Genomic DNA, 27,110 nt, shown 5'->3' with positions numbered 1-27,110 from the left:
CCTACCTATGTTTTTATCTTTGTTTTTATCTTTATTAGACAACACCCTAATATGGGATTATTATTTTCAGCATTTTAACTTTGTATCGTGACCTGAAGATGCTTTGCATATTATAGAAAGCGAAACCGGTCGTCCGATTAGTTAAATTAAATTGATTGTGAGTAAGTCTAACTTATTATTTCTTTTACCTTTTGAAATGGACTCACACAAGCAACACATTCATGATTTACATATACACATATTTAACCATATATGAGCTAAATATCTATTTTTGCTTCTAAAACAAACTTGATTAAAAGGTTGTATATTTCTTTCTCTTGTTGTGCTAATAAAGTAGGAATGTTAGTTGGTAGACTTACAAACTTTTTCAGTTCTTGGTACAGCATATCTGTATGTGCAGTATATTTTTGACACTCTAAGAAAACGTGATTTATATCGGCTAAAGGTTTTTCTGGACAGTGAGGACAACACGGAGAATCTAAGATACCAATCCTAAACAAATGTGCTGGAAAGCGACCATGATTAAGTTTTAAACGTGATATAATTGATGACTTATATCTATTATAATCCCACGAGTTGATGTAAGGAATGTTCGTCGGTAAAACCGGTTGAAGTTTAAAATAGAGGTTCTCTGATGTAGTTGAAAATTTACTGTACTGAGTTTCCCATCTAACCCTTACATCAGCCTTATATAAATTAATAAGATCTGATGGGTTGCACATGTTTACTTTCAATTCTGAGTCAAGTGCTTTTTTAGCTGCGATATCAACTGCCTCATTCCCAGTTATCCCTGAATGACCTCTAACCCAGACTAGTGTAACTCGTACACCATACTCCTGCAGTTTATATAGACTATTTTTTATAGATAGAAGAATATTTTTATTATAATGATTAAAAGGCGGGCTTTTAATGGCGTTCAAAACTGAGAGAGAGTCAAAACTGTTACAATTACCACAGATAAAGGTAAATTCATCTCGCACCAATCTAAAGCTTTGCTAATAGCTATAGCCTCTGCACTGAAAATCGATATAATAGGGGACTTGATATTGCTCAACATGGTTAATATTAGGAACTAAAAATGCACAGCCTGTTTTAAATCTTTTTTTGATCCATCCGTATAGATGATGATTTTATTCTCTCCTAAATTACAGAGTATAGATTTGAAAATTAATTTTGATAGAAATATATTATCTGGATAGTTTGGAATTATAATGGTTGGCTTAAATATTAAGGCTGCAAAATTGATTTCGTAAATAGAATATTTTTATATTTTTATAAAAGTTTTTACTATTTTGTTCTTAGATAAAATTAACTTCCATCAAGTAACGGACGAATTCATCACATCAGAAAGAGTGTGGTGAGACCTGCGTTTGTGTACAGCGGTGAAGTTTGACGTATAAAGAAAATTCAGGAAAATAAGATGAAGGTAGCTGAAAGGAAAATGTTACGGTGGAGCTTGGATAATACTAGAAGGGATAGGATTAGAAACGACTTGATTAGGGAAAGAACCGGGGTGACTACAGTCTCAAAAAATATTCAAGAACAACGACTGCAATGGTTTGATCATGTCAGACGTAGAGATCAAAACTATGTGGGACGAAGGATGGACTATGTGTCAGAAGAATTGAGAGATAAACGTTTAGGCGAAGAAGTCCCTACAGACAGAAATGAGTGGCGACGAAGAGTAAGGAACAGCGACCCTTGAAAAGGGAAAAGCTAAGGAAGAAGAAAGATAAGTCACATATAGTTCAAATTTCGCAATGGAGTAGGAGCTAGGGAGGCGTGATTCTTGTTTATTCGTGTATTATGTGCCTATCTGTATATCTGTACTAGCGGGGGTTTTATATGCGCTAGTGGTTATTAATTTTTCTGGAAATTGGTGAGATCTTTGGAATGTGTCGGCTAGTAGTGGTCTTTCAAGATATGTTTCATGTGATTTTTGGTTGATATCACCCGGTCTTGAATTGCTATTGTAGTTCCTTCTGTTTCTGGTTGTAGTTGTCTTTTTGTTAACCATGTTTATGAGTATAATTTGTTGATATGTGATTGCTCTAATATAATGTAAAGTCTACCATGTAGTGTTTTTTAGTTCTCTAAAAGTTTATAACGTGTTTTAAGAAATGCATTAGTGTGTTGGAGATTTTGTATATTGCCATTAATCGTCATATTATTATTGTTATTATATAAATAAAATAAAAATTACCTGCGTATTGCTTCTATATATATCTACAATACTATTCGCTGTATTTAAAGAAGGCAAAGTACTGGTGATTTTGTTCCTGGCTGCTGCAATGGTCATCAGGTATGTCCTTGGAATGAATATGGCTCCCAAAAATACTCCAGCTGTACCAACCAGTCCCAAACAAAGCATTGGTTCTGTCCAGCCTTCATCGTAGAACATATAAATGGGAAGCCAAATAAGCCACACGATTGTAACAGATATAATCGCGATACAGAAATATTTCCCTTCCCTGTAATTTCTTTCGCATTTGAAGATGAGAGGGCAAAGGCAGAGTAAAAGTAACAGCAGCATGATGTTATAGCTCAATAGATAAATAAAAGATTGTCTGGCAAACACTTCTTGGCATTTTCCAATTATTTGAAGACTTAGTGCAGCTTGTACACCAAAGATGAAGAGGCATAAAAATGCTTGTACTGGTCCAGCTATGTGTGACATGAATCCGATTTCTTTAGAGGCTGTAGCCAGAAGAATACACCTTGAAAGAAGTAAAGAAAACACCATAGCGTAACCAAGTGTAATACTTAAAGATTTAGCTAAACAAAGAGGATTTTTCGTAGTACTGTTGTCTTGTAGACTGAAAGGTAGTACAGAACAGAATAATATCATAACGGCTACTAGAAGGGAAATTGTGAGAATTGGATTTCCTTCCAAGATATCTCTTCTGCAGATACATATTAGTAGAAATATAATAATGGACATACAGAATATTACTCCTAGAAGAGATAAAGAGAGAAATGCATAGACCCAAGCTTCAGATCTAAACGAAAGGTTAGAAATGTTATCTATGAAGAATGTGAAGCGTTTTTCCTTAAAATAATGCAGACAGTTGCTGCTTGCTTCGTTTACAGAAACGTTTGGAGATCTGTCTTCGAAGGATTGGTCAACTAGTGTTATATTATCGTAAAATATGTTATACGAAAATATTTTTGTGTAAGGCTGAAGGAAGTTGTTCCTTAGAGCCAGTACGCTGATATTTGAGGTATCATTTTCTACTCTGTAAATATCATAGACAAAGTTTGAAGTAAGGGGTTCAATTTTTAAAATATCTAGAATACCGTTCGGCGACATTAATACTGGTCGGTATCTTTTGTTAAACTTGCTTCTTAGGCAATTAACTTTGTATGAAGTATCATTACAGTTCTTTTCTACGTATTTTTCGATGTTTTTCGAAAACGTAAGGATGGCTTTCGCCGTCGATAGGAACATGGGTGATGGGAGAATATTTTCTGTGGTTTTGTACTTCGTTGATGCTGGATGATGAGGTGGTATGATAACGAAACTTGATTCGGGCAATCCTGCAAAGTAATGAAATTAAAGTTAAAACTGTAATACATATTTTATTTATTGTTTTGACTCTTTTTAGGCAAAATGATAACTTAATTAACTCAAATTAACAAATCAATCTACTTTTCAACAGAATATGATCATAGACAGAGCAAATACCTATGGTCTTCATTCCAGAAAAATTAATAGTTTCGAAACGGTAGACAATTTTACTTCATTTAAGTCTAAGACCTGATAGGTAGATGGCGCCATTAACTAATAGTCCCTTGAAAATTTACATTAGGGTTGCATTTTTGAGAGGACGCAATTTTTTTTAATGTATTGGGGGCGGTCGATAAGAATAAGCTTAAGTTTAAGTTTGTGGGGTAGCCACCCCTGTCTTCCGGTCGCCATCTTGATAAAAGGGGTGCAAAGGATTTTCACACTATATCTCGCAAACTAGCAACCCTACATACAACTCTCTGAGAACTAATCTCAGAAGACAACGGCCTAACAGCCCGAACAAACAGTTTAATAAGTTAGACGATGGCTGTGAAAGCCTAAAGCAGTTTATCTGTCGCCTCTACGGGGAGGCGGTAACTACATACTACAGAAGACTAGATTGTCTACGGAAGAAGAAAGCTCAACTTCTTGCATCGTTAGCTTTTCTATCACGATGTCGAGACAACGGGGTACTACCGAACTTCGTACGAACAAATCGATCCGTCAGAACAAGTCAAGCCAATAGAATATATACACGCATGGAAAAAGCACTATTACGAGAACGAATACATGACACCAAACGAAATTTGGCGAAGATTGACAAGGAGTTTTTAGATATGTTTTACGTTTTGAGTAGCAGGTTAAAATATGAAGATTGGAATAAGATTGAATCAATTTGTTACAGGAAAATGGAAAATGAGCTAGGAAGGAACACTGAACGCCAGAAAAACTAGTACGAACGCTTAACCAAACATTAGGAGGTAGAATGAAAACAACACACAGAAAGGACAGTGGTCAACCTTTCAGATAAAGTTTTAACTCCAGCCGAAACATCATTGCTAGCCAAAGGGGGAAATTTTGCGATTGCACCTAAAGTTATACCCAAAGAAGATATAATCGCTAATATAGAGTCTGCGATTCGCAACTTACCAATCGAAAAAGCTGAAGAAATAAGGACAGAATCAGCGAGAATTCTGCATAAAGCTAAGACACCGAAAAATAACCTGAGCCACCAAGACATCCGTGCCATAAAATCATTAAATGCAGACAAAGATGTTGTAATTTTACCAGCAGACAAGGGAAACGCCACCGTCGTAATGAAGACAACCGATTACAAAACGAAAATACAAAATCTTCTAGATCCTGCGGTATATAAGAAACTTAAAAAAGATCCCATAGCAGTCACCCTACGGAAAATCAATAGACTTATAAAATCTTCGTCTATACCAGAGGATATAAAGCCAAGAATATGCAACAGTCCCACCACGCTTGTATGGCTTGCCGAAGATCCACAAAGACGATGTACCTCTACGCCCTATTGTGAGCTCCATAGGATCTCCGTCTTATAGCCTTGCTAAACATCTGGCCGATATTTTACAACCACATATAGGAAAAAAACGATGCCTTTGTAAAAGACTCCGCCCATTTCATTGAGAAAATCAAAGGGATACCTTTACAGGAATCTGACATTCTTGTTAGCTTTGATGTTGTTTCCCTATTTACAAGAGTTCCCTAGAAGAAGTTTTGAATTTAATTGAGGGACTAGTTTCCAAGGATATGGTGGAATTATACCGTATTTGCTTCACTACCACCTACTTTTTATGGGAAGACCAGATTTATGAACAGATAGATGGAGTAGCAATGGGAAGCCCACTAAGCCCGGTCGTAGCCAACCTTCTCATGGATCATTTAGAGAAGATGGTAATGGACTCAGCATACAAGCCAAGAGTATGGTTTAGATACGTCGATGACACTTTTGTGATTTGGGGTCACGGAGTAGAAAAACTGAAAGATTTCCTGTCCTATATAAACACACTACATCCAAATATTCAATTTACCATGGAAACAGAAAAAGATCAACAACTAGCGTTCTAGATGTATTAGTAAATCGAAAGAAAGGTTACTTAGGACATAAAGTGTATCAAAAACCTACACACACGGACAGATACCTAAACAGGAACTCAAATCATCATCCAAGCCAAAAACAAGGTATCATCAAAACTCTGGCGAAGAGAATTTGTGAACCACAGCATCTCCAAAGTGAACTTCTTCTGACTCTGACAGAATTGGGCGAATACTTAAGAAAGCCAACGTAAAGACCATTTTTAAGCCTACAAAGAAAATCAAGGACTGTTTAAGACCGGTGAAAGACAAACGCGACCCATTAGCAACGGCCGGAGTATATCGAATACCATGCACATGTGGAATGGTATATGTGGGAACCACGAAAAGACACACAAACACAAGGATAAATGAACATAAAAGCCATTGTCGTTTAGGACATATCGACAAATCTGCGGTGGCCGAACACGCTTTGGGAAGCGGAGAACATCGAATACTGTTTGAACAAACGCAGATGCTTTCCAAAACTTCACAGTACTACCCACGGTTGTATCGGGAAGCGGTGGAAATATATAAGCTCCCAAATAATTTTAATCGGATAGAAGAGGGACTGAAAATTAACAAAACATGGATACAGATATTAAAATTGGACACACAACATTTGACTACTTCCTTTATAATGCCGTGATCAAGACAAGAATGTCAATCTGCTACGACAGCCACAGATACATATGATCGGAATGCAGCAAGTGCAGAACGGATGACGGCTGTATCTGTATCAGATTCAGCCTGGTCTACACTAAAACCCACTTCCGATAGAGCAGTTTTGAGATTGTTTATTAAGTTTCTTTTGTTCTTGTCATTACCAAGAAATTTATCTTGGGATAATGTTGGTACGGTGCTCTTATTAAACTTTATCTCTGTCAATTGGCGCTTGAGGTACTCGTACGCTTGATTGGCCAAGCGTACGAGGTGGAGTAAGTTTTGTGGTGGCAAAAAGGGTGAATAATAAATTGATAGTAACATGGGATTGTTAAAAATAGTTATTTATTGTACAAGACGATAAAATTGTACTTTATCTTCGAGAGCGTTTTTTAGCGTCGAGACGTCAGTCGAGAAGCTAATTACGCTCGAGAAGATAATGCGATTTTATCGTCGTGTGCAATACAACATTTTTTTCTATAGCAAGACTTCAAGTTCAGATAAAAAATAGAATTTCAAAGAAAATTGTAATTTTTAGCACAAAAATCGCAATTGTGTTGCTCCGTTGCTAGGGATATGAATTACTCTGTATCCAATATAAAATTAATCCAGTACCTCGAATCAAGTGTTTAAGCAAACGAGTAGAAGTTGTGATGCTCCAAAAATAGATATTTCTAATAATGTTAATTGTAAAATTTCAGTTGTTTTTAATCCTTAATGTGTTTGAATTTGTAAATTTTATTGAATAAAAAAAAGTTAAAACATTTTATCTACTCTTGCTGTTAAAGTGATACTTTATCTACTCAAAACAGTTGTTATAGCAACACTTTAACATTATCTATGGAAAAAAAATGATAAATTGATTTAAAATAATATGAATAAAAAAATATATAATAGAAAACTAAGTTTAATGGTTAGTTTTTATCATATACTTACGAGTAATTAAGAACCCGGTCAATTTCGGAGCACTATAAAACCCAGAAAAATTAATGAAATTATAAATATTCTTTGAAAAACTATCTACAATATTGTTCTGATGTAATTTTGTTGTAAAATTACCAGAAAAAAGTTATAAGGCCAAATGAAAATTTGTTCCAAAATTTTTAGTTATTTTTGTTTATAACTTTTTTATTTTTCATTTTATAATAAAAAGTAATAGGAATAAAGTTATAGACAATTTATGGTGGCCGGAGAACAATAGTCGCAACCCCATAAACTTCAACTTAAGCTTATACTTAGGCTCAGATCACATCAAAAAAACAAAATTATGTCCTCTAAGAAATGCCCGCTAAGGTCTAAAAAAATGTAACATTTCAATGGAATATAAAAAATCTGATGAGTTAAAAAGTCTTTTGTCACGTGACAAAATTAAAGCTCAGTTAGATCATTAGTTTATAATAGGATATAAGTGATTTTATCGTCTATAGCTCTGCAGTGAAACTGAAAATAGAAAATATGAGTTCCGACAAGCATCGTTTGGCGACGGAAGTTGTGCCTCTAGTGATTCTTCCTATTTCTTTATCACAATTACTGTTGTTGGTGATTTTTGCATCTACCTATATAAAGATATCATTTTAGTGTTTTCTGTATTGATTTTTAAGCCCACGTAATTGCTTATTTCGCTCACTTTTGAGATTATTCCGCCGATTTCTTTTTTCGTGTTACGAGTAATTTTTTTCCTCCGATGCATATTCCTCCATTACAGTCATTTGTATCTTTTTGCAAATAATTCATTTGCTATAAAAATTAAGCAGAATAAGTGACCTTATCGTACACCTTTAAGTATATTCACTCAAGCTTTCATGTACTCTCTTTTTGACTTTATGCAGATGTATACAATTGCCAATAAAGTAGACCAGATGATGAAGTACTCCCATTTCTGCCAATATGCTTCAAAATTTATTTGACTTCACTTGATTAAAGACCGTTTCATAGGTTGATAAAATATATGTACCTTACTTTGTTGAATTCTATTAACTTTTCTATAATTTGTCATATGTTCAGTATATATTCTCGTTTGCTTTGTCCAGGCATAAACTCTACTTGTTCTTATAGTATTTTTGGATAAATAATAATAATGTCTTCTTAATCTGAGAACTCTATTTCAAAGTAAAATTCGCCGGTTTAGTCCCGCTCGGAGTAAAATCTTATTAGTTTGGTGTTAAGCTTGACTGACATTATTCTGCTATTCATATTGTGATAGCTCAGTACATATTTTTTATATCGTAGGCTGATCATGAAAGCCCTCACTTGTAAACTTTGCTGTTTCATGCGTTGAATAGAAAAGAGAATATGATGTTTCTACTGCTTGTTGTAAAGTGGCCGCTGCCTTTCATGTGAGTTATGGACAGTCCCATTATTCCAAATAATGATATTTACACCCGGTAACACGATGGCAGCAATAATTACTGTTTTTACTATATCACAGCTCTCATGGGACATTGGTAATAAAGTGGAGTCCCACTTCTTTCTGTGTTTGAGTGAGATAGGTAAGGGATCTTATTTGAGAAGTGGATAGGACTGGGGTTGAGGCTTAGTTTCCTCTGGGGAGCGGAGTAGGAGGAAGCCAAGTGCTTCCCTAGGACAGGGTTCGCTAATCCCTGTAGTGAGTCTATCTTCCACTGGGTTCATGACAAGGTACTCATCCGCTACTTGGAGTTATATTACGCGTATATATATTTATCTTACAAAGTGCGAATAAATAGATATTATTAAAATTTTTAAACTACTTTCCTGTAAGGCTTTGTTAACGGTTTGACATTTTCATGTGTATGTCATAATTTGTTCTTACCTGTTGGAACAGATCCATCGAGGGGTACAAATATGGCATCTACTTCGTCTGATTCTAAATATTCTTGGAATTTGACAAATTCCTCTATTTGTTTAATACTGCCAAAGAAGATGTAAGTTGCTGAGTTGTTAAACGTTACTGGACAAGTATGTCTGAAATAGATAGAACATATTAGTATTATTGTGTAAAAAAATCGAAGCAAGCTGAAATCAAAATGAGCTACTCTTGCGTCATTAATTTGAGCAAGTCATTTAATAATTTAGGCAGCTATTCTAAATTTTAAAGTTGAACATATTCAATAGTTTATTTGATTATACCAAAGAAACTTTAAATCAAAATATCTGTTGGCCAAATAATTACACAGGGCTGTCAATAAAAATTTTGAAAAACTGTTTTGATAATTTTAAGTGATTTGTATGGTTTTCAATGCGATGAATCCAAAAATGAACTCCGTTTTTCTGTAGCACGTCACATTGTTTCACAATATGGGTGTGTGTTTTTTCCACTGGTATTACTCAAAAGAAATATAAGTAGTGCATATACTATAGAAATATGTCAAGTCTACTCTACTGTAAGGCTCTACTTGGTACATTTTTGCTCATAAATACTATTTGAATGTCCCTTTGTAGCATAAAGTAGTAATTTATATCAACTCAGAATCCGCGGTTGTATTTTAGTTGGTAAGTATGGTACTGAGTATTTCTTTTGATAAAGATTTTACGATTAATGAATAGATTTTGGATGAGTCAGCTTGAACTTTAATTTGGTTGTTAGCAACAGAACAACATTCCATGTGGGAGTGGTAAAAATGTACCTTTAGACTTTAACTAAGTCTTGAAACCACTTTAGCATTCTTTTAACTTTGTTCTTCTTATCAGGATCTTAATGCCATTAAGATCTTTTGCCCCAAAATTTCTCCCCAACATCCTTAAATTCGAACCATCCTTGGGAAAAATGATCCTAGCATCTGATCTGATTTCATTTATAGCATGTGATCGGTTTTTATTAATTTATTATTCTACAAACTAGTGATATTCAATTATGACAACAAACCGTTCTTAATAATTTTATTGAACTATAGGAAAATCAGGAAAAACTCATGAATTATCATGTCATAGTAAATATTTGGTCTAATGTCCAACATTTCTCTTAGCATCTACATCGTATTGTATTTTATTGCTTATTTCTTCATGTGGTAAATGAAAGAAATTTATTATAATATGCCCACAGTATGTGTAAAGGGGCACAATAATTATTTTGTACAATAGTACATAGCTTACCTTCTAGTGATAGTGAAGATTTTTTTCCAATGATTTAATCCAATTTATTCACATTTAAATCTATTTGTTTTCTTTTATTAGTAATAATGTCATTTCCACTTTTGCTCGGAGTCTTGATGTTTGAAATAAACACTTTTGGAAGCCATGATTAAAAGACTTTTACTTTTTCTTTATCCCAGAGATACAGATGTATATGAAAATTGTTAATATACTCCACAAACAAGTAAGAAGTTAATACTATTTTAAAACGCTTCTCTTCTCCTCATAGTTCAAAACTCATAAATAAAAATGAAAAAAAAACAATATTACTATTAATATTACCAATGTAAATCCTTGTAGGTCAAGCCAATAACATTTTATTTCATACCATATACTGAAAGTATCGATTATTTCTTTTTATAGCATAATGGATTGATAATCAAATTCAAATTAAAAACATTTATGGCTAGAATTTATTCAACACCATTATTTTATACCACCAAAAATTTGTTTTTATGCGTTAATGACACAAGATTTTTATTGCAGCGCTAAATAGTTCTTCTCCTTAATTTTTCTAATTATAGATTGAGTGCAAGTAACGGTTTTTCAATTGTCAGTTCATGATGTTTAAAATATTACGAGGTATTTTAGAAGTTGTTATTAACAGTTATGTTAAAATTAATCTAGAGTTTTCGGTTTATTGATTCAGTGAAAAGAGACAATTTTTTGTTCAGTGGTGAAGTTGAATATATATACCTATATATTCAGCTTGCATATATCAGCATGCGGAACGGCTTTCGCAGTCAGTACAACTATTAAATCTAAAAGATAAGATCAATTTTATTATAAAAATTAATATTACACTCATCAGGCTTCTGGGTTAAACCGCGTCGATTATCACTGCGCCGAGCTTTCGCCATGCCCTCTGATGTCTTATTTAAGGCTTCCAGGGTCTCAAGTAAAAATTTGTATTTGTGTAATAATCTGTTCATTCTAGATTTCAGATCTGTTGGCTAGAGACTACAGTATTTGTCTTTTACAGGTTGCAGATTTTAAAATTGGTCTTTTGTAGGAGGTGGACTACAAAATTTACATTTTGTAATTTGTAGGGTTCAGAACAGTGGCGCACCCGGGGGGGACGGTTTTGGGGGTTAAAACCCTTCCAGGACCCTATTCCGACACTGTTACTCACACATGTTAAGGACTCAAAATGGTAACATCATAAAAAAAAAATTCGAAATCCCCTCCCAGAGACAAATTCTAGGTGCGCTACTGGTTCAGAATATATCTAATTTGTTGATTATAGGTTTCAGACATTATTTTTTAAGGGTTGCAGACTACATAATTTATCTTTTACAGTTTTAAGACTTTAAAATTGGTCTTTTGTAGGAGGTGGACTTCAAAATTTGCATTTTGTTATTTGTAGAGTTCGGAATTTATCTAATCTGTTCATTATAGATTTCAGATATTATTTTCTGTATGATGCAAAGAAGGTAAAATAAAAGTAGGCGATTGCATTTCTTTTCAGTTTCAAGCTCCACTATTATTCTACATGTCTTTTAAAGTATTCACCTCCCTACAAGAAGATTTGTTGTAGCTTAAACTCACATAAGCTCTTAGCTTAAGCTAAGTAACATAACATGTCTGAGCATATAATAAAAAGTTGTTCCTAGCATCGTCCAATAACTTCCAGTAAGCTTTGATTTGTGAGAGAAGTCTCCTGACTTCGAGTTGCAGTCATATTCAAACTAGGTGGTCTAAATTTTTTTTTTATTTTTTTAATTGAAATGGCCCACATTTTTTGACGGCCCTGTGAGTGGTGCTATATATCTGGACTTCCTGAATAATCATTTGCCATTTGTAATGTTTTAATTAACCAATTGAACGTGACACCAAGCTCCGCTTGGTACTTGTCCCCCGTACTATATTATTCCAAAGCGATCTCATTAAATTATAAATATTTTTAGTAGCCGTTCCATCCTATATAAGCTGATTCAAATTTTTATTCGCGCTCGTTTCAATCATATCACTACAATCATTCTACAATGAAACTTTAGTGACACAAATTGGTTAGTGTCGTAGCCGTATATACGGTCACTACCGCGGGAAGGAAGCAATAGCCAACCACAATACCTTGGGAAGCAAACAACATCCAATCAGACTACCTTGGGAAACAATCAGCAATCACCCATACTACCTTAAATCCACTGATGCATCAGAATATAATTTGAAACCCATTTACCAACATGGAGACAAAAATGATTGCTATAATCTAGACCAACAATACCCCTTAGCCCAACCAACAACCACCGACAGCGGCTAACTTCTACAAAGATCGAAACCCTTCCTGGACAACTGAACGGCTCCTTCAGAACGAACTAAAGCTGAGTACTTTTTTATACTTAAATTAATTTTTACCGGCAACCGGCAGAATCTTTGAGTCTCAGTTTAAAAATTTCTTTTTGTTTCACATTCATAATAATATCAATTCTGTTTATTATTATTTAATAAATATATATACTTTCACTATGACTTCGTAAGTTTTTTATTTCCTGTACCTTTCTGAAATTGGTGTGGGGGAGAGAATGAACAGGGAACGAACCCGGGGCTGAGCAGTCGGGCAGAGCACCATTCTGATTGATGGATCGGTGGCCTTTTTTCTCTTGAATATCCTTAGGGATATTCGAAGAATTTCTCCCCTCGTTTCTTCCAGCAGTGTGGTGTTGCTTAACGCCCTGGTCTTAATACGGATAGACGTTACACATTACGACTGCAAAATGTTTCACTTAATATTTGACAAAGAATGTGGTTTTTATACGACGGTGCTTCAGTTCATGTTCCCTTATTTACACTCAACTAAATAATACCTTTCAAGCGAGTTAGATAGGCATAGAAATACCAATTTTTGGCCACCGTAATCACCAGAATTTTCAAAAGTTGATTTTTTCTTGTGGCGCTATAGAAAAAACCTTGTACTTATACCAGAAGTCTCCATCAACGCCAGAAAATGTGAAAAATAGAATTGACTTACAAATGTTAAGAAATGGGGCTCATTCATTTGACAATCGGTTACAAAATTTGGTAGACTTTGGAGATGGACATGTTGAGTATTTACTTTATACTTATTTCCTTAACATTACATTAATTAGGTTCTGAAACTGTTTTCTTATGGCAAGTTAAATATTATGTTTATGTGGGGTTAAGCCACAATCGATTGTTATAAAAATTACATTGTTAATAACGTTTTTTCCACTCCGGAAATCGTTTTCAAAAAAGATATTTAAAAAATTGTGGAAAAAGTGCGTTTAATAATTTGGAGTTTTAGAGTTATAACGATTCAAAAGTCGAAGGTACTAAGTACGGTTTTTTGTTTTTGTTTTTTAATTCGTTAACAATCAATTAAATTAAAATCAAATTAAAAATATGATGAAATTGTAAGAAAAATAGTACAATTAACAATTTTATTTTCTTATAAAAAGTGTTATATATCATATTCATTTGGATTGACGTCATTAAAACTGTGGCTATATTCACGGTTTTTTACTTTAATAGATGTGTCTGGTTTTAAATTGAGGTTAATTTGTTAATATAAATAAATGTTATCAATCAAGATACAATTTTTGCCAACACAACAGTAATTACATCTTCTTCTTCTTTATGTGCCGTCTCCCGATCGGAGGTTAGATATCATCATCACTATCTTTACTCTATCTACTGCTGCTCTGAAGAGTTCTATAGAACTGCATTTAAACCAATCCCTTAAATTCTTCAACCATGACACTCTCCTTCTTCCTATACTCCTTCCTCCTCTTATCTTTCCCTGTATTATCAGCCTTAGCAGTTCATATCACTGTCCCCTCATTACGTGTCCCAAATATTGTAACTTATCTAATCGTATTTTTATTGTGTTTATTATTTCGCATTCTTCGCCCATTTCTCGCAATACTTCCGTGTTAGTTTTCTTCTGTGTCCATGCTATTCTAAACATCCTCCTGTAACACTACATTTCAAAGGACTGTAACTTATTTATGTGTTCTTGCTTTAATGTCCAACTTTTAAGTCCATATTGCAGTATCGAAAACATGTAGCATCTCAGTGCTCTTACTCTCAGTTCTAATCTAAGGTCTTTGTTACAGAGAATTGTTTTCATTTTTACAAACGCATTTCTTGCTATTTCTATCCTGGCTCTTATTTCGGTTGTTTGATCATTATTATCTGAAATCCAGGTTCCTAGGTATTTGTATTTATCAACCCTTTCTATCGGTACATTTCCCAAATGTATGTTTGTTGGTATATTTGTTTTCTTTGTTATTATCATGTATTTGGTCTTTTTTATATTCATTTTTAGTCCATATTTTTCACAGAGACTGTTTGTTTTGTTTAGCAGTAATTGGTGTTGTTCAGCAGAGCTTGCCATAATCACGGTGTCATCTGCATATCTTATGTTGTTAATATATCTTCCGTTAATTATTATTCTTTCACTTTAAGATAGTAATGCTTCTTCAAAAATGGCTTCACTATATACATTAAATAGTAATGGGGACATAATACATCCCTGCCTAACTCCTTTCCTGATTTAAATTTCTGGACTGGGTTCATTATCTATTACGATTTGTGCTCTTTGATTCCAGTAGAGGTTTGTTATTATTCGTAAGTCCCTATGGTCTATGTTTTTTGTCTTTTGAATTTGGACTCATTTTTCATGTCTGACTTTGTCAAATGCTTTTTCAAAATCAACGTCACAAACATGCACATCAACATTCATATCCATGCATCTTTGAGCTAACTCATTAAAAGCAAATAACGCTTCTCTGGTTCCTAGTCCGTTTCTGAACCCAAACTGACTATCATCTATTCCTTCTTCCAGTTTTTTATTTATACGACCATGTATTATTTTTAGGAATAATTTGAGAATGAGACTTATTAGTGATATTGTTCTGTATTCACTGCAATATTTAGCGTTTGTATTTTTAGGGATAGCACAAAAGGTGGAGAGTAACCATTGTTTCGGTATGTGTCCTGTTACTGAGTTAAATAAGTCTACTATAATGTCTAAGATTACATCATTTATGCATTTTAAGGTTTCTATAGGGATTTGGTCTGGACCTACTGCTTAACCATATTTGCTGTTTATTAATGCCATGCTAATTTCCTCTTTTAATATCTTTAAAACCATATCCTCTTCTACTTCTATCTTCATCTGTTCTATTTTATTGTCTTTGAACAGTTCATTGATATATTCTTCATTCGTTCATTAATTTGTCTTTAGTATTCAACACAAGTTTTCCATTTGCATCTTTCAGTATCCCAGTTTTCTTGGTCTATTGTTGTTAATTCTTTAATTTTTTTATGTGTATTAAAACTATCATGACTTTTCTGGTATTCTTCTATTTCTGCGCATTGTTCTTTCGCTTTCTTAATTCTGTATTTTATTTGTTTATCTACTTTTTTGTACATCTGATTATCTTTGTTTTTATATTGACGTCTTTCTTCTATTAAATCTAAAATTTCTTCCGTCATCCATTGCTTCTTTTTATATCCGGTTAGTATTAGAATTTCTTTTTGACTTTTATCTATTTCTGTCTTTATTAATAACCATTTTTTATCCGTCTCAGTATTTTGTAGACATTGTTCTTTAACATTCATTAATCCGTTGTTGATTTCATCTGCCAGGCGTTGCCTTATGTGTGGGTTCCTTAATTTACTTGTATCGATTCTTTGCATTCGTTGTTCTTCGTTTTATTTTTTTATTTTAAGCCTAATTTTGGTCACTATTTGGTTGTGATCTGATCCTATGTCGGCATTTGGATAGGTTTTTGCGGATATAATTGCATTCCTGTATCTTTGTCTAACTAATACATAGTCTATTTGGTTTTTTACAATTCTCTCTTCTTAATCTGCTGATGACTACCAGGTATATAGTCTTCTTTTTGGCATTTTGAATAATGTATTAACTATAACAAAATTATTGTTTTGGCAAAATTCGACAAGCCTGTCACCAGTTTCGTTTCTGTTGTCCAGACCATATCCTCCTGTACATTCTTCTACTTTTTTTCCCCAACCTTTGCGTTAAAGTCTCCTATCCTATAATTGTTACATCTTGTGTTTTAATGGATTTTAAAATGTTGTCTAGGTCTTCGTAGAAAGTTTCAAATAAGTTTTTATAATTACATACTTTGGCAAAAAAATCTTTTAAAATATAGTGGGGTATTTTTATTATTTTAATTTTAATTTTAAAATTAAAATAATATAAAATTTTTATAGGACGGTGTCCGTCCTATAAAAAATGCTATACTACTCTGTTTCACAAGTAATATCAATATCACTTTCGAACGCAATTTCAATAAATAGAGGAGAATTCAATATCAACTTTGTTTATATTATGTTTATGAATGATCCATCCAATAAAATAAATTAAGATTATACAAATTCAAGATATCAGACGATCAGTAATTGGAAACTTGAAGGATTAATGTGTGGAAAGTTACGAACATTTACACTTACTTCAAATGCCTATTTTGAGTTGTAAAAAATGTTAATTACGTTGTTATCAAATAAATGTATAATTATTTTACTGTAAAAGAAAGTTTAAAATAATTTTACGTTTTTTATTTACTACATTCAATCAATAAAATATAAATTATTATAAGCTTATTTTTGATTTGTACAAAAAATGTTTATACTTGGTTGTATTTGCTATCCATTGATAACATTCTCCAATAGTCTCTTTTATGAATTAAATGTGGAACTAACGCTAAGTATCCTTCTTTTTCTTAATGCCAGTGTTTACATATTTATTGCAACACCACAAAGACCACAAAGACCAATACAAATATACATTCAATAACACCCGTGGATATAGGTCTGTGATAGATTACGTTATAACCAACCAAGATATACACACATGTCCAAAAGTTTGGAATACGTACAAATAATGTATCTACGCCTATAGTGGTTTTAAAACTGTTGTTGATATTCATTCTAGAGCGTTTTTAAATGAAAATGATAAAAAATTTGAGTTTTGTATGATTTTGGTCACATTTAACTGATTAGCGTATTTACGCATTATTTCAGTCTTTGTTTAAATTTTAATTGAGCTGTTTAAAAATGCCTAGAAACGTGATATCTCATTTTGACAGATCTAGAGTAATTGCTTGGTTACAACAGGGCTTAAGTCAAAGTTATATCGCGAATATTGTTGATGTTACTCAGAGTGCTGTATCGAAAATTAAAAAAAAATTCCAAGATACAAATGACGTCAAGGATCGTCTCAGAAGTGGTAGAAGTCGATGTACAACATCATCTCAATACGGGCAAATAACATTGATAGCTCGCAGAAATCGTCTGGAATCTACAAGTGATATATCCGGAGAACTTTCTAGGCTTCAAAGACTTAATATTTCACGGCAAACAATAACACGCAGACTAAATGTGGTAAATTTGTATCGTAGAAGACCGCTACGTTTTGCTAAACTAACCTACCAACACAAAATAGTAAGGTTGTGGTCCTAACTGGAATAACGTGATGTTCTCTGATGGGTCAAAAATTGGCTTGCTATCTGATTCGCGAAGAACACTGGTTTGGAGTGCCCCAGAAAGACAAGTCCGACTAGAAACAGCCCAACCGCGTGTCTCATTTGAAGGTGGCAGTATTATGATTTGGGGTGCTATTAGGAGTGGTACACGGACGCCACTGCTGGTTCTGGAGAGAAGAGCCACTGGTGCTGTGTACATCGAGGAAGTTTTAAATCCTGTCGTACGTCTATTCCGAGGGGCAGTAGATGATGCATTTGTGTTTATGCATGACAACTAACCTCCTCATCGAACAGCAGCAGTACACAATTTTCTGGAAGAAGAAGGAATATCTACATTACAGTGGTCCTCGAATTCCCCCGACATGAAACTTATTGAACATGCTTGGGACATTCTCAAAACACGCATTAAAAAGCGAAACAATCCCCCTATTACACTTCGGGAACTAAAAGATGCTGCTCGTGAAGAATGGGAGAGAATTTCGCAAGCCCAGCTCGACCAGTTAATCGGCAGCATGCCAAATCGCCTACAGGCATGAATACAAGCCAATGGAGGAAATACCAATTATTAGTTTTATTAAAAATTATTTTTTTCTATACTAATTTATTTTTAAATGTAAGTTGTACATTGTAAGTTTTTCACTCCAAGAGAATAAATATTTTTTTGCTTATCGTTTATCTGGTTTAAAGAGTTATTTAGTATTGTTGAGAATTAAAACAAAATGATGTTTAAGTATTCAGAAGAATTTATATATAAAAATCGATAAAAAGATGAAATATTCCAATATTCCAAACTTTTGGACATATGTGTACATCCATTAAAAATATTCGACGTAAGATGCCTCAACTCAGCAGATGTAGATAGCGACCATAACCAAGTATTATGTAAAATTGTAGCATACAGAAAATTCCTTAAAAAATTATCTACTATACAAGTATAAAAATTTTCTAGTACGCCCCCTGGGCCAAGTATAAAATATTGTCAAGTCTTAGTGTTTATATTCTAAATTCCAGTTACTAATATGACGTTAGATATTCAAATATTCAAAGATTCAAGGTCGTTTTTCGATATAATTTGAAGCACGTTTGACAAGATTTTTGGGCTGTTTCTCGGCGAGAGCGGGGTATGGGACGGTAGAAGCCGGTATACAGATCAGGTCAATGGAATTCAAGTTTTAGGTTTGGAAGATGGCCCATTGAAAGCAGACGTCGTTTAGTTTAATCGGAGGGAACCGGCAAATTTGTGAAGAAAAGTGATTTTTTACTCAATGTGATGTGTCAGCTCTGAATGAGTAATCACTGTTTTTTTTGTTTGTAAGCCGTCTCTCATATGAGATGTTTGTAGAACGGCGTTTACAACAAATTTGAAGTATAACCACGATGTTTCGAGTTTTTTAAGAAGCCGTTTCCAAGGTGTGTCCATTGTGCCAGTTTCAACCTCAAACTTCAATGTCCTAAGAAGCGTTTCAGCATATAATTCGCAGTGTGGGATGTAGTTTTTTGTTCCAGTGGTAGAAATTTTAATAGGTCCAGTTTCTAAATAACTCCAGAAAATTTAAAGTAATTTAGTGCAATCCAGGACGGAAGAACCTTTTCTTTCCTCAAGCAGGAAGTTTTCTCGAAGCGGCGTCCCATTTTAAATAGCTAGAGGTCCTTCTTGTTGTTTTGTTTTGTCCATTTGCCCAGGAGATTCATGTAAGTACCCCTTTGCTTAATTTTTTTGTAGTTGCCCCAATCTAATCCCCTTGCCATTCATATTATCCACGACCCAGCTACTCCAAATAAACCCTGAGCGCCGATCGTATAAGTTTCGCTTTATTTTGCTTGCCTATCTTTGCCCCAATAACTTTTGTCCCCAATTTTCAACCCCCTATAATAATACCCTATGTAGTAGGCAAAATATTTCGTTACAAAATAAGAGTCATCATGAAATACGTCACACCAAGAAAGTGGTGCCAACACAAACAAGAATCAGTGTCGAAGGACTAAATACGGAATCTACGGAATACTTATACAGAAAAAGAATACCAGAGAAGATCGCTGGGAGTGAAAGATTAGTAAACGATGACATCGAGGAAAGCTGGGGAAAACTCACAAATAACATAATTACACTATCAATAACACTATCATATCAAAAAAAATCCTTGGTTTAGAGAGGAAGTGAAGACAAAATGTGAAGAAAAGAAGAAAACCTTTTTACAGTACAGAACACAACAAACACAACAAGCATACAACCACTATAAATGAATTAGAGATGAAACAAATACAGTAAGGTCTCGTTTTATGCGGTGGATACATTCCACAGAAAAACGCATATAAAAAAATCGCATAAAAGAAGACATTACTTAACTTGAAAAAAAGGGATACGTTCTGTAGCCTTCTAAAATTCCATGAAACCAAAACAAAAACGAAAAATTGTGAAAAAATTAAAAGAAATAGGCAGCATGATAAAGTATTTCAAATAGATCAAAGAAATTCATACAAAAGCTTTAAAAAAACTTATTATTCAAAAAGAATAACTAGTGACAGCAGATGGATAAAGAGAATAACCGAATGGAGCCCCATAGGAAGGAGGAAAAGAGGACGACCCCGAAAATCCTGGAGGAACGAAGTAGACGACTCCATGAGTAAGAGAGGCCTAAACGATGGAGCTTGGGACAACAGAGAGAGATGGAAACGGTTGAGCGAGGGAAGGTAGTGAATACTGTAGAATCCCTGAATATATATATTATTATTATATATATATATATATATATATATATATATATATATATATATATATATATATATATATATGTAAAAGTAAACCTATGTTTATTTTAAGTGAAACAGCAGGGCTTAGTTATTTTTAGTTATTTAAAGTTTTAGGTTGTATGACTGTTTAAGTTTTATTGACATTGACATATTGTAAATTGTATGGTACAATTGTCAAATTACTTAATGGCGTAAGAAATAGCATTGTTCTTGATTCTCTTTTTAGGTTTGTATATTTGATAAGTTATTTTAGTTATGTTATTATTGTTAATAATTTATATTGTAGAATTTTAACGATAATAAACTCTTTTTAGACGAATTCAAACTGCTATCTCTTCACATGAATAAGGGTATGATATTACACTTATAAATCAAGAACTTAAGCTGATAAAAAAAAATATAGTGATAACTATAAATTTCCAAGCCGTTATTTGGATAAAACGATATTTAAGAATGAATTTTACATCAATGAGAATTTGCATGGCTATAGAAGCAAACAGTAGTGATAGTAAGAAAAATGTATATAAATTTAAGTGGCTGCAGCCAACAGGGTCCCGTTTTTATTATGAAATCCCCTTTGAAAAACAACTTCAAATTGATCATTCTGAACTATTTCATTTGAAAAAAGTGAAGAATATATTAGCATCTATGAAAACAAGAGGATCCTTTAGAACATGTACTATAGCATTAGAAGACAATTTGAAGGAGATTTATTTTGATTCAGATGGTGATGTGGTTTATCAAAGTGAGTACTTACAACAGACCTTATTACCAGTGTATGAGAAGATAGAAACAGCTGAACAATTTCCATCATTTGCTGAGTTGCTCCAGAAATTTAATGACACAAATTTACCTAAAGTTGAAAAGAAAAATTTAAAAAAAATAAAAGATGATTTTGTACTTCGAAATTTTGATGGAAATAATGTTCCAATGAATTCATAGTTTTTGTGAAACAGGTTGGCATAATCATAGGCAAGCTTATTCTTTTAGGTATATAGGTGGTAGTATTGTTGATTATGCGTTTCGTAAAGAAAATTTATTGCTAAATATAAAGAATGATTTTCCCATTGATATACTAATTGATTTAATTGTAACAAATTTGCCAATTTATATACAAGATAATATTAATAGAGCTGACGTTACAACAATGGAAAAATTGGTAGGTGAATTACGAAAATTGGAAAGTTTAGTTATAAAAAAGAAGAATAAATTGGAGACAAAACCAAATTTTTATCAAAAATCTACTATAATACCAGAAGAACAGAAAACTACTTGTCAATATTGTGATAGAAAAGGATTCCCTGGGAGGTTTCATCCAGAGGCAATATGCCGTTTAAAGCAAAAAGATAAAAAGGTAACAAAAGAAAACAAATCAAATGATATTAAATATATTAATAATATTGCTATACAGGAGACATTAAATGAAACAGTAACTGAACAAAAAAAACTAGATTTGCTGCCATTGATCAAATTAAAAGTATTCCTAAATAATAAAGAATTATGTGGAGTTTATGACCCAGGCTCAAATGTTACTCTTCTGAATTCGAAGGTGGCAAGAAAGTTAGGATTAGATATTCAAGAAGATAGGAATATGTTTAAAACGATAAATGGCAGAACAAATTTTACAGGAAAACTAATTGCAAAACTGAAAATTAATAAAATTGAGAAAAATATTAATCTTTTTGTAATTAATGATGAATATTTTGAGTACGATATTCTACTCGGATTAGATTCTATTTTAAATTTTCAAATGAAACAAGATTTTGATTTAGAGATTTATCAAAGATTATACGGAAAAATTGAAGAAAAAATCGAAAAATTTAATTATAATATTAATATTACAGAATACTCCATAAACTTTAATGAGGGAATTCCCACAGAACTTTTTGAAGCAAAATTACAACATTTATTGCCATATCAGAAAAATAAAATAGAAATATTACTAAATAAATATGACAATATTTTTGCAAAACATAAATTTGACATTGGGCAGGTTCAAAATAATGAAGCTCAAATTAAACTTTTAGAACATAAATTTGTTGCAAAAAGACCCTATAGATGCTCGATAGAAGACCAAAAAGAGATAGAATTTCAAATAGGACAATTATTAAAAGCAAATTTAATAGAAGAATCATCTTCACCTTTTGCAGCACCTGTTACATTGGCTTTTAAAAAAGATGAAGGATCTAAAACAAGATTGTGCATTGACTTTCGTGAGTTAAACAAATTAATTATTCCTGAACCCCAACCTTTTCCTTTAATTGACGAGATTTTGACCAAAACAAGGAATGCTAGGTTCTTTACTACTTTAGATATAAATTCTGCTTTTTGGTGTATTCCAGTTCGGATAAAAGATAAATACAAGACAGCCTTCGTTACCCAAAGTGGTCATTGGCAATGGAAATGCTTACCTTTTGGGCTTAAAACATCTCCCGCAATATTTCAAAGAATTTTAAGTAATATTATCAGAAAGCATAATTTAAATTCATTTTGTATAAACTACATAGATGACATTTTAATATTCTCATTATCATTTGAAGAACACTTAGACCATATAGAAAGACTTATGAAAGCAATTATTGAAGAGGGATTTAGGCTCAAACTTCTAAAATGTAATTTTGCAAGAGAAGAGGTTAAATATTTGGGACACATTGTGGGACACAATTCAGTTCGTCCGTTACATGATAATTTAATATCGATCAGAGATTTTCCAGCACCAGACACGAAAAAAAAAGTACGACAGTTTTTGGGAAAAGTAAATTTTTACCACAAATATATAAAAGATTCAGCTAGGTTATTAGAGCCACTACATAATTTACTTAGAAAAGATATCAAATTCCACTGGTCTTTAAGCTGCCAAACAGCTTTTGATAGGGCAAAGAATATCCTCTGTTCTGAACCTATACTAGCCATTTTTAACCCAAATGCTCCTACAACTATATATACAGATGCTAGTGTTCTAGGAATTGGTGCGGTTCTGAAACAAAAACAAAGAGATGGAGAAATGAAACCCGTAGCATACTTTTCAAAAAAATTGAACAAATATCAAAAAAATAAAAAGGCTATTTTTTTAGAATGCCTGGCAATTAAAGAAGCAATAAAATTTTGGCAATACTGGCTAATGGGAAGAAAATTTCTCGTTATTACTGATCATAAACCCCTTGAGGGAAGAGAACTTCGTACAAGACCAGATGAAGAATTAGGAGATATGACACATTTTCTTTCACAATTTGACTTCGACATTAAATATGAACCTGGAAAAGAAAATGTAGAAGCAGACTGCCTTTCTAGAAACCCAGTGTTGGAAAATATGAAAAATGCAGAAACATTCATAAGAACAGTAAACCTAGTCACATTAACTGAGATAAAACAAGACCAAAATAATAATCGACAAGTTATAGATACAATGAGAGGAACAATTTTGAACCAAGATATATTTTATAAATTAAGGAAGAATGAAAAAAGAATAATTTTATCCAAAGATTTTGGAAAAGAGTTAATAACAAAAGTTCACAAATTTTATGGTCATATTTGTGCTGGTAAAGTAACAAACAAAATTAGAAATTTTTACTACATTAAGAATATAGATTCACTAGCAAAGGATATCTGTCAAAAATGCGAGATCTGCTGTAAAAATAAAACAAGAATCGGTCCAAAATATGGTCTTCTGTCACAATTGGGTCCAGCAAAAGAACCTTTTCAGATAATGTCCTTAGATACAATAGGAGGATTTGGTGGCAATCGTTCGACAAAAAAATACCTCCACTTACTTGTAGATCACTTCACCAGATATGCGTTTGCAGTTACTTCTAAAAATCAGACCACAGATGATTTCATAAAATTAATCGCCAAAATTCAAGATAAACACCCCATAAAAACATTATTAACAGATCAGTATCCAGGAATTAATTCCAAAATATTTAGAAATCATATGAAACATTTAAATATTCAATTAATTTTTACAGCAGTAGACTGTCCATTCTCGAATGGATTAAATGAAAGACTTAATCAGACATTAGTTAACAGAATAAGATGCAAACAAAATGAAACTAGAATTCGAGCATGGACAAAAATAGCTGAAGAATGTATAGAGGAATACAATAAAACAGATCATTCTGTAACCGGATATAGCCCAGAATATTTGCTTTTTGGAAAAGCAGATCCGATTGTTCCCGAGGAACTGTGTGAGACAACAAATGTATCAAAAGATAAAGAAATAGCCTATAAAAATTCGGTACGACATCATGAATATAATAAAAAACTGTATGACAAAAATAGAAAATCCTATGAATTCAAAGAGGGAGATTGGGCATATGTAGAAAATAAATCAAAACTAAATAGAAAAAAACTTGACGAAGTAAGAGTAGGTCCATTTCAAATAAAAAAACAAATTTCAAATACATTATATGAAGTAGATATTGGATACAAAAAGAATGATATGAATTATTTCCATATTTCAAAATTGATGCCTTGTGATAAACCATATACTTAGATGGTTTATCATACCTTTTTGGTAGGGGGATGTAAAAGTAAACCTATGTTTATTTTAAGTGAAACAGCAGGGCTTAGTTATTTTTAGTTATTTAAAGTTTTAGGTTGTATGACTGTTTAAGTTTTATTGACATTGACATATTGTAAATTGTATGGTACAATTGTCAAATTACTTAATGGCGTAAGAAATAGCATTGTTCTTGATTCTCTTTTTAGGTTTGTATATTTGATAAGTTATTTTAGTTATGTTATTATTGTTAATAATTTATATTGTAGAATTTTAACGATAATAAACTCTTTTTAGACGAATTCAAACTGCTATCTCTTCACATGAATAAGGGTATGATATTACACTTATATATATATATATATATATAGTTTTACATTTACATTTTTAATCATTATCGCTATCTGATAAAGGTTTGTACCGTTTGCGAAGTGACTAAAAATCATCTTCATCGTCTGAAGAAACTGTCTCTGTAATAGATATTTGCGGTAAAGGCGATGGATTTTTACAAACTTCATTCTCGTTCTGTGTAGCTCTTCCTTTTCTGACAAAATAATAAGTGATTAAACTTTGCGATGATGGTGCTAGTAATTTTTTATTTACTCACGATATCCTGACATGCAGTTCTGTAGCTCACGTTGTAATTTAAAGGCTCGGTAAGAATTGGAGTTATTAATAAGGAAATGATTTTCTAATTTACTGCAAAGTTAAAAACCTTTTCAAATTAATTTGGCAGTGATGGGGTTGGTTTTTCTTCCTCATCATTATCGTTCATAGATCTTCTAGACTCATCAACTTCATTCAACTTCTAGTTCATAATCTTCTAGACTCACGACGCCATCTATAGTTAGATCTAAAGTTCTTGGTCTTATTTGAGCGGAAGCAGATGCAACATGAAGCAAACAATCAAAAATAGAAAATTGCTTCCACACATCTTAAACGTTGAAATTATGCTTTGATCTAATGACCAAATAAGCCTTGTTGTATTGGGCGGAAGAAATACTATTTGAACATTTGGATGCTCTGTGGACAACCTGCTGCATAGTCAATAATTAATAAAACTTTAAAATCAAGAGATTTTTCCTTCATGTAGGCTTCTACTTCTGACACGAAGCAATTATTGAACCATTCTGTAAAAATAGCTGTTGTCACCCTGGCTTTCTTGTTAGCCATCCAATGCACTGGCAGTTGTTTTAAATCTTTGCCCTTTAAAGCACGTGGTCTAAGAGATTTATTTATTATGAGCGGTTTCAACATCCGATCTCCTGATGCATTGAGAGAAAGTAATAATGTTACTGGATCTTTACTTGCTTTATGTCCAATTGCAGTTTTTTCATCGTTTGATTTTGGTTAGGCATTTTTTTCCAATACAGTCTTGTTTCATCAGCGTTAAATACTTGATCGGCACTTGTTATGAAGTACATTTCTTTTTATAAACCCGGCTAACCATCCTTTGCTAGCTGAAAACTATTTACCAGCTTGAGACATGAAAGTTAGCGTCTCTGACTATTTCATTAACTCATAAAACTGAAGAGCTTTTTTGTCGATTAAATAACTTCTTCTCCTCTTCTTCTTTTTATATAGACATAACCCTGTTTTTCAATGTGCCTCCAGTAAGTTGTCGTTCCATCGTTTTCGTGGTCGTCCTACTGATCGTCTTCTTATTGAGAAACCGTCTCTTGCCATCTTTCCTACTCTATTTGTTGTCATTCGGCTTGTATGATCGTTCCATTTTACTATTTCTTACCCAATTCTTGATGTTTTCCACCTTGCATCTACGTCGTATATCTGTACTTCTAGATCTGTTCCATAGTGTCTTATCATCAATTTTTCCAAGTGTTTTCATCTCTGCTGTTTCTAACATCTTTTTGTCTTCTCTGTGTTAGGTCTTGTTTCTGCCGCGTATGTCATTATTGGTCTGATAACTGTTTTGTAAATTATGCCTTTAGTTTCTTTCCCGATATGGATAAATATGGAGACATATGTGTCTGTTATATATTTGTCT

General features: G+C 32.9%; 1 protein-coding gene across 1 annotated transcript in view; it reads right to left on the bottom strand.

Moving 5' to 3' along the window:
* The window catches only part of boss (G protein coupled receptor bride of sevenless), a 53,436-nt gene that overhangs the window by 15,877 nt on the left and 10,449 nt on the right, over positions 1-27,110 (bottom strand). The window contains exons 2-3 of the mRNA XM_072522483.1: positions 9,063-9,214; positions 2,204-3,537 (exon numbers count right to left, since the gene is read on the bottom strand). Of these exons, the coding sequence (XP_072378584.1) occupies positions 2,204-3,537; positions 9,063-9,214 (1,486 nt within the window). The remainder of the gene's footprint in view (positions 1-2,203; positions 3,538-9,062; positions 9,215-27,110) is intronic.

This window comes from Diabrotica undecimpunctata, chromosome 2, assembly GCF_040954645.1.
Source record: "Diabrotica undecimpunctata isolate CICGRU chromosome 2, icDiaUnde3, whole genome shotgun sequence".
Classification (NCBI taxonomy): Eukaryota; Metazoa; Arthropoda; class Insecta; order Coleoptera; family Chrysomelidae; genus Diabrotica; species Diabrotica undecimpunctata.
This window is presented reverse-complemented; position numbering and strand designations above follow the sequence as displayed.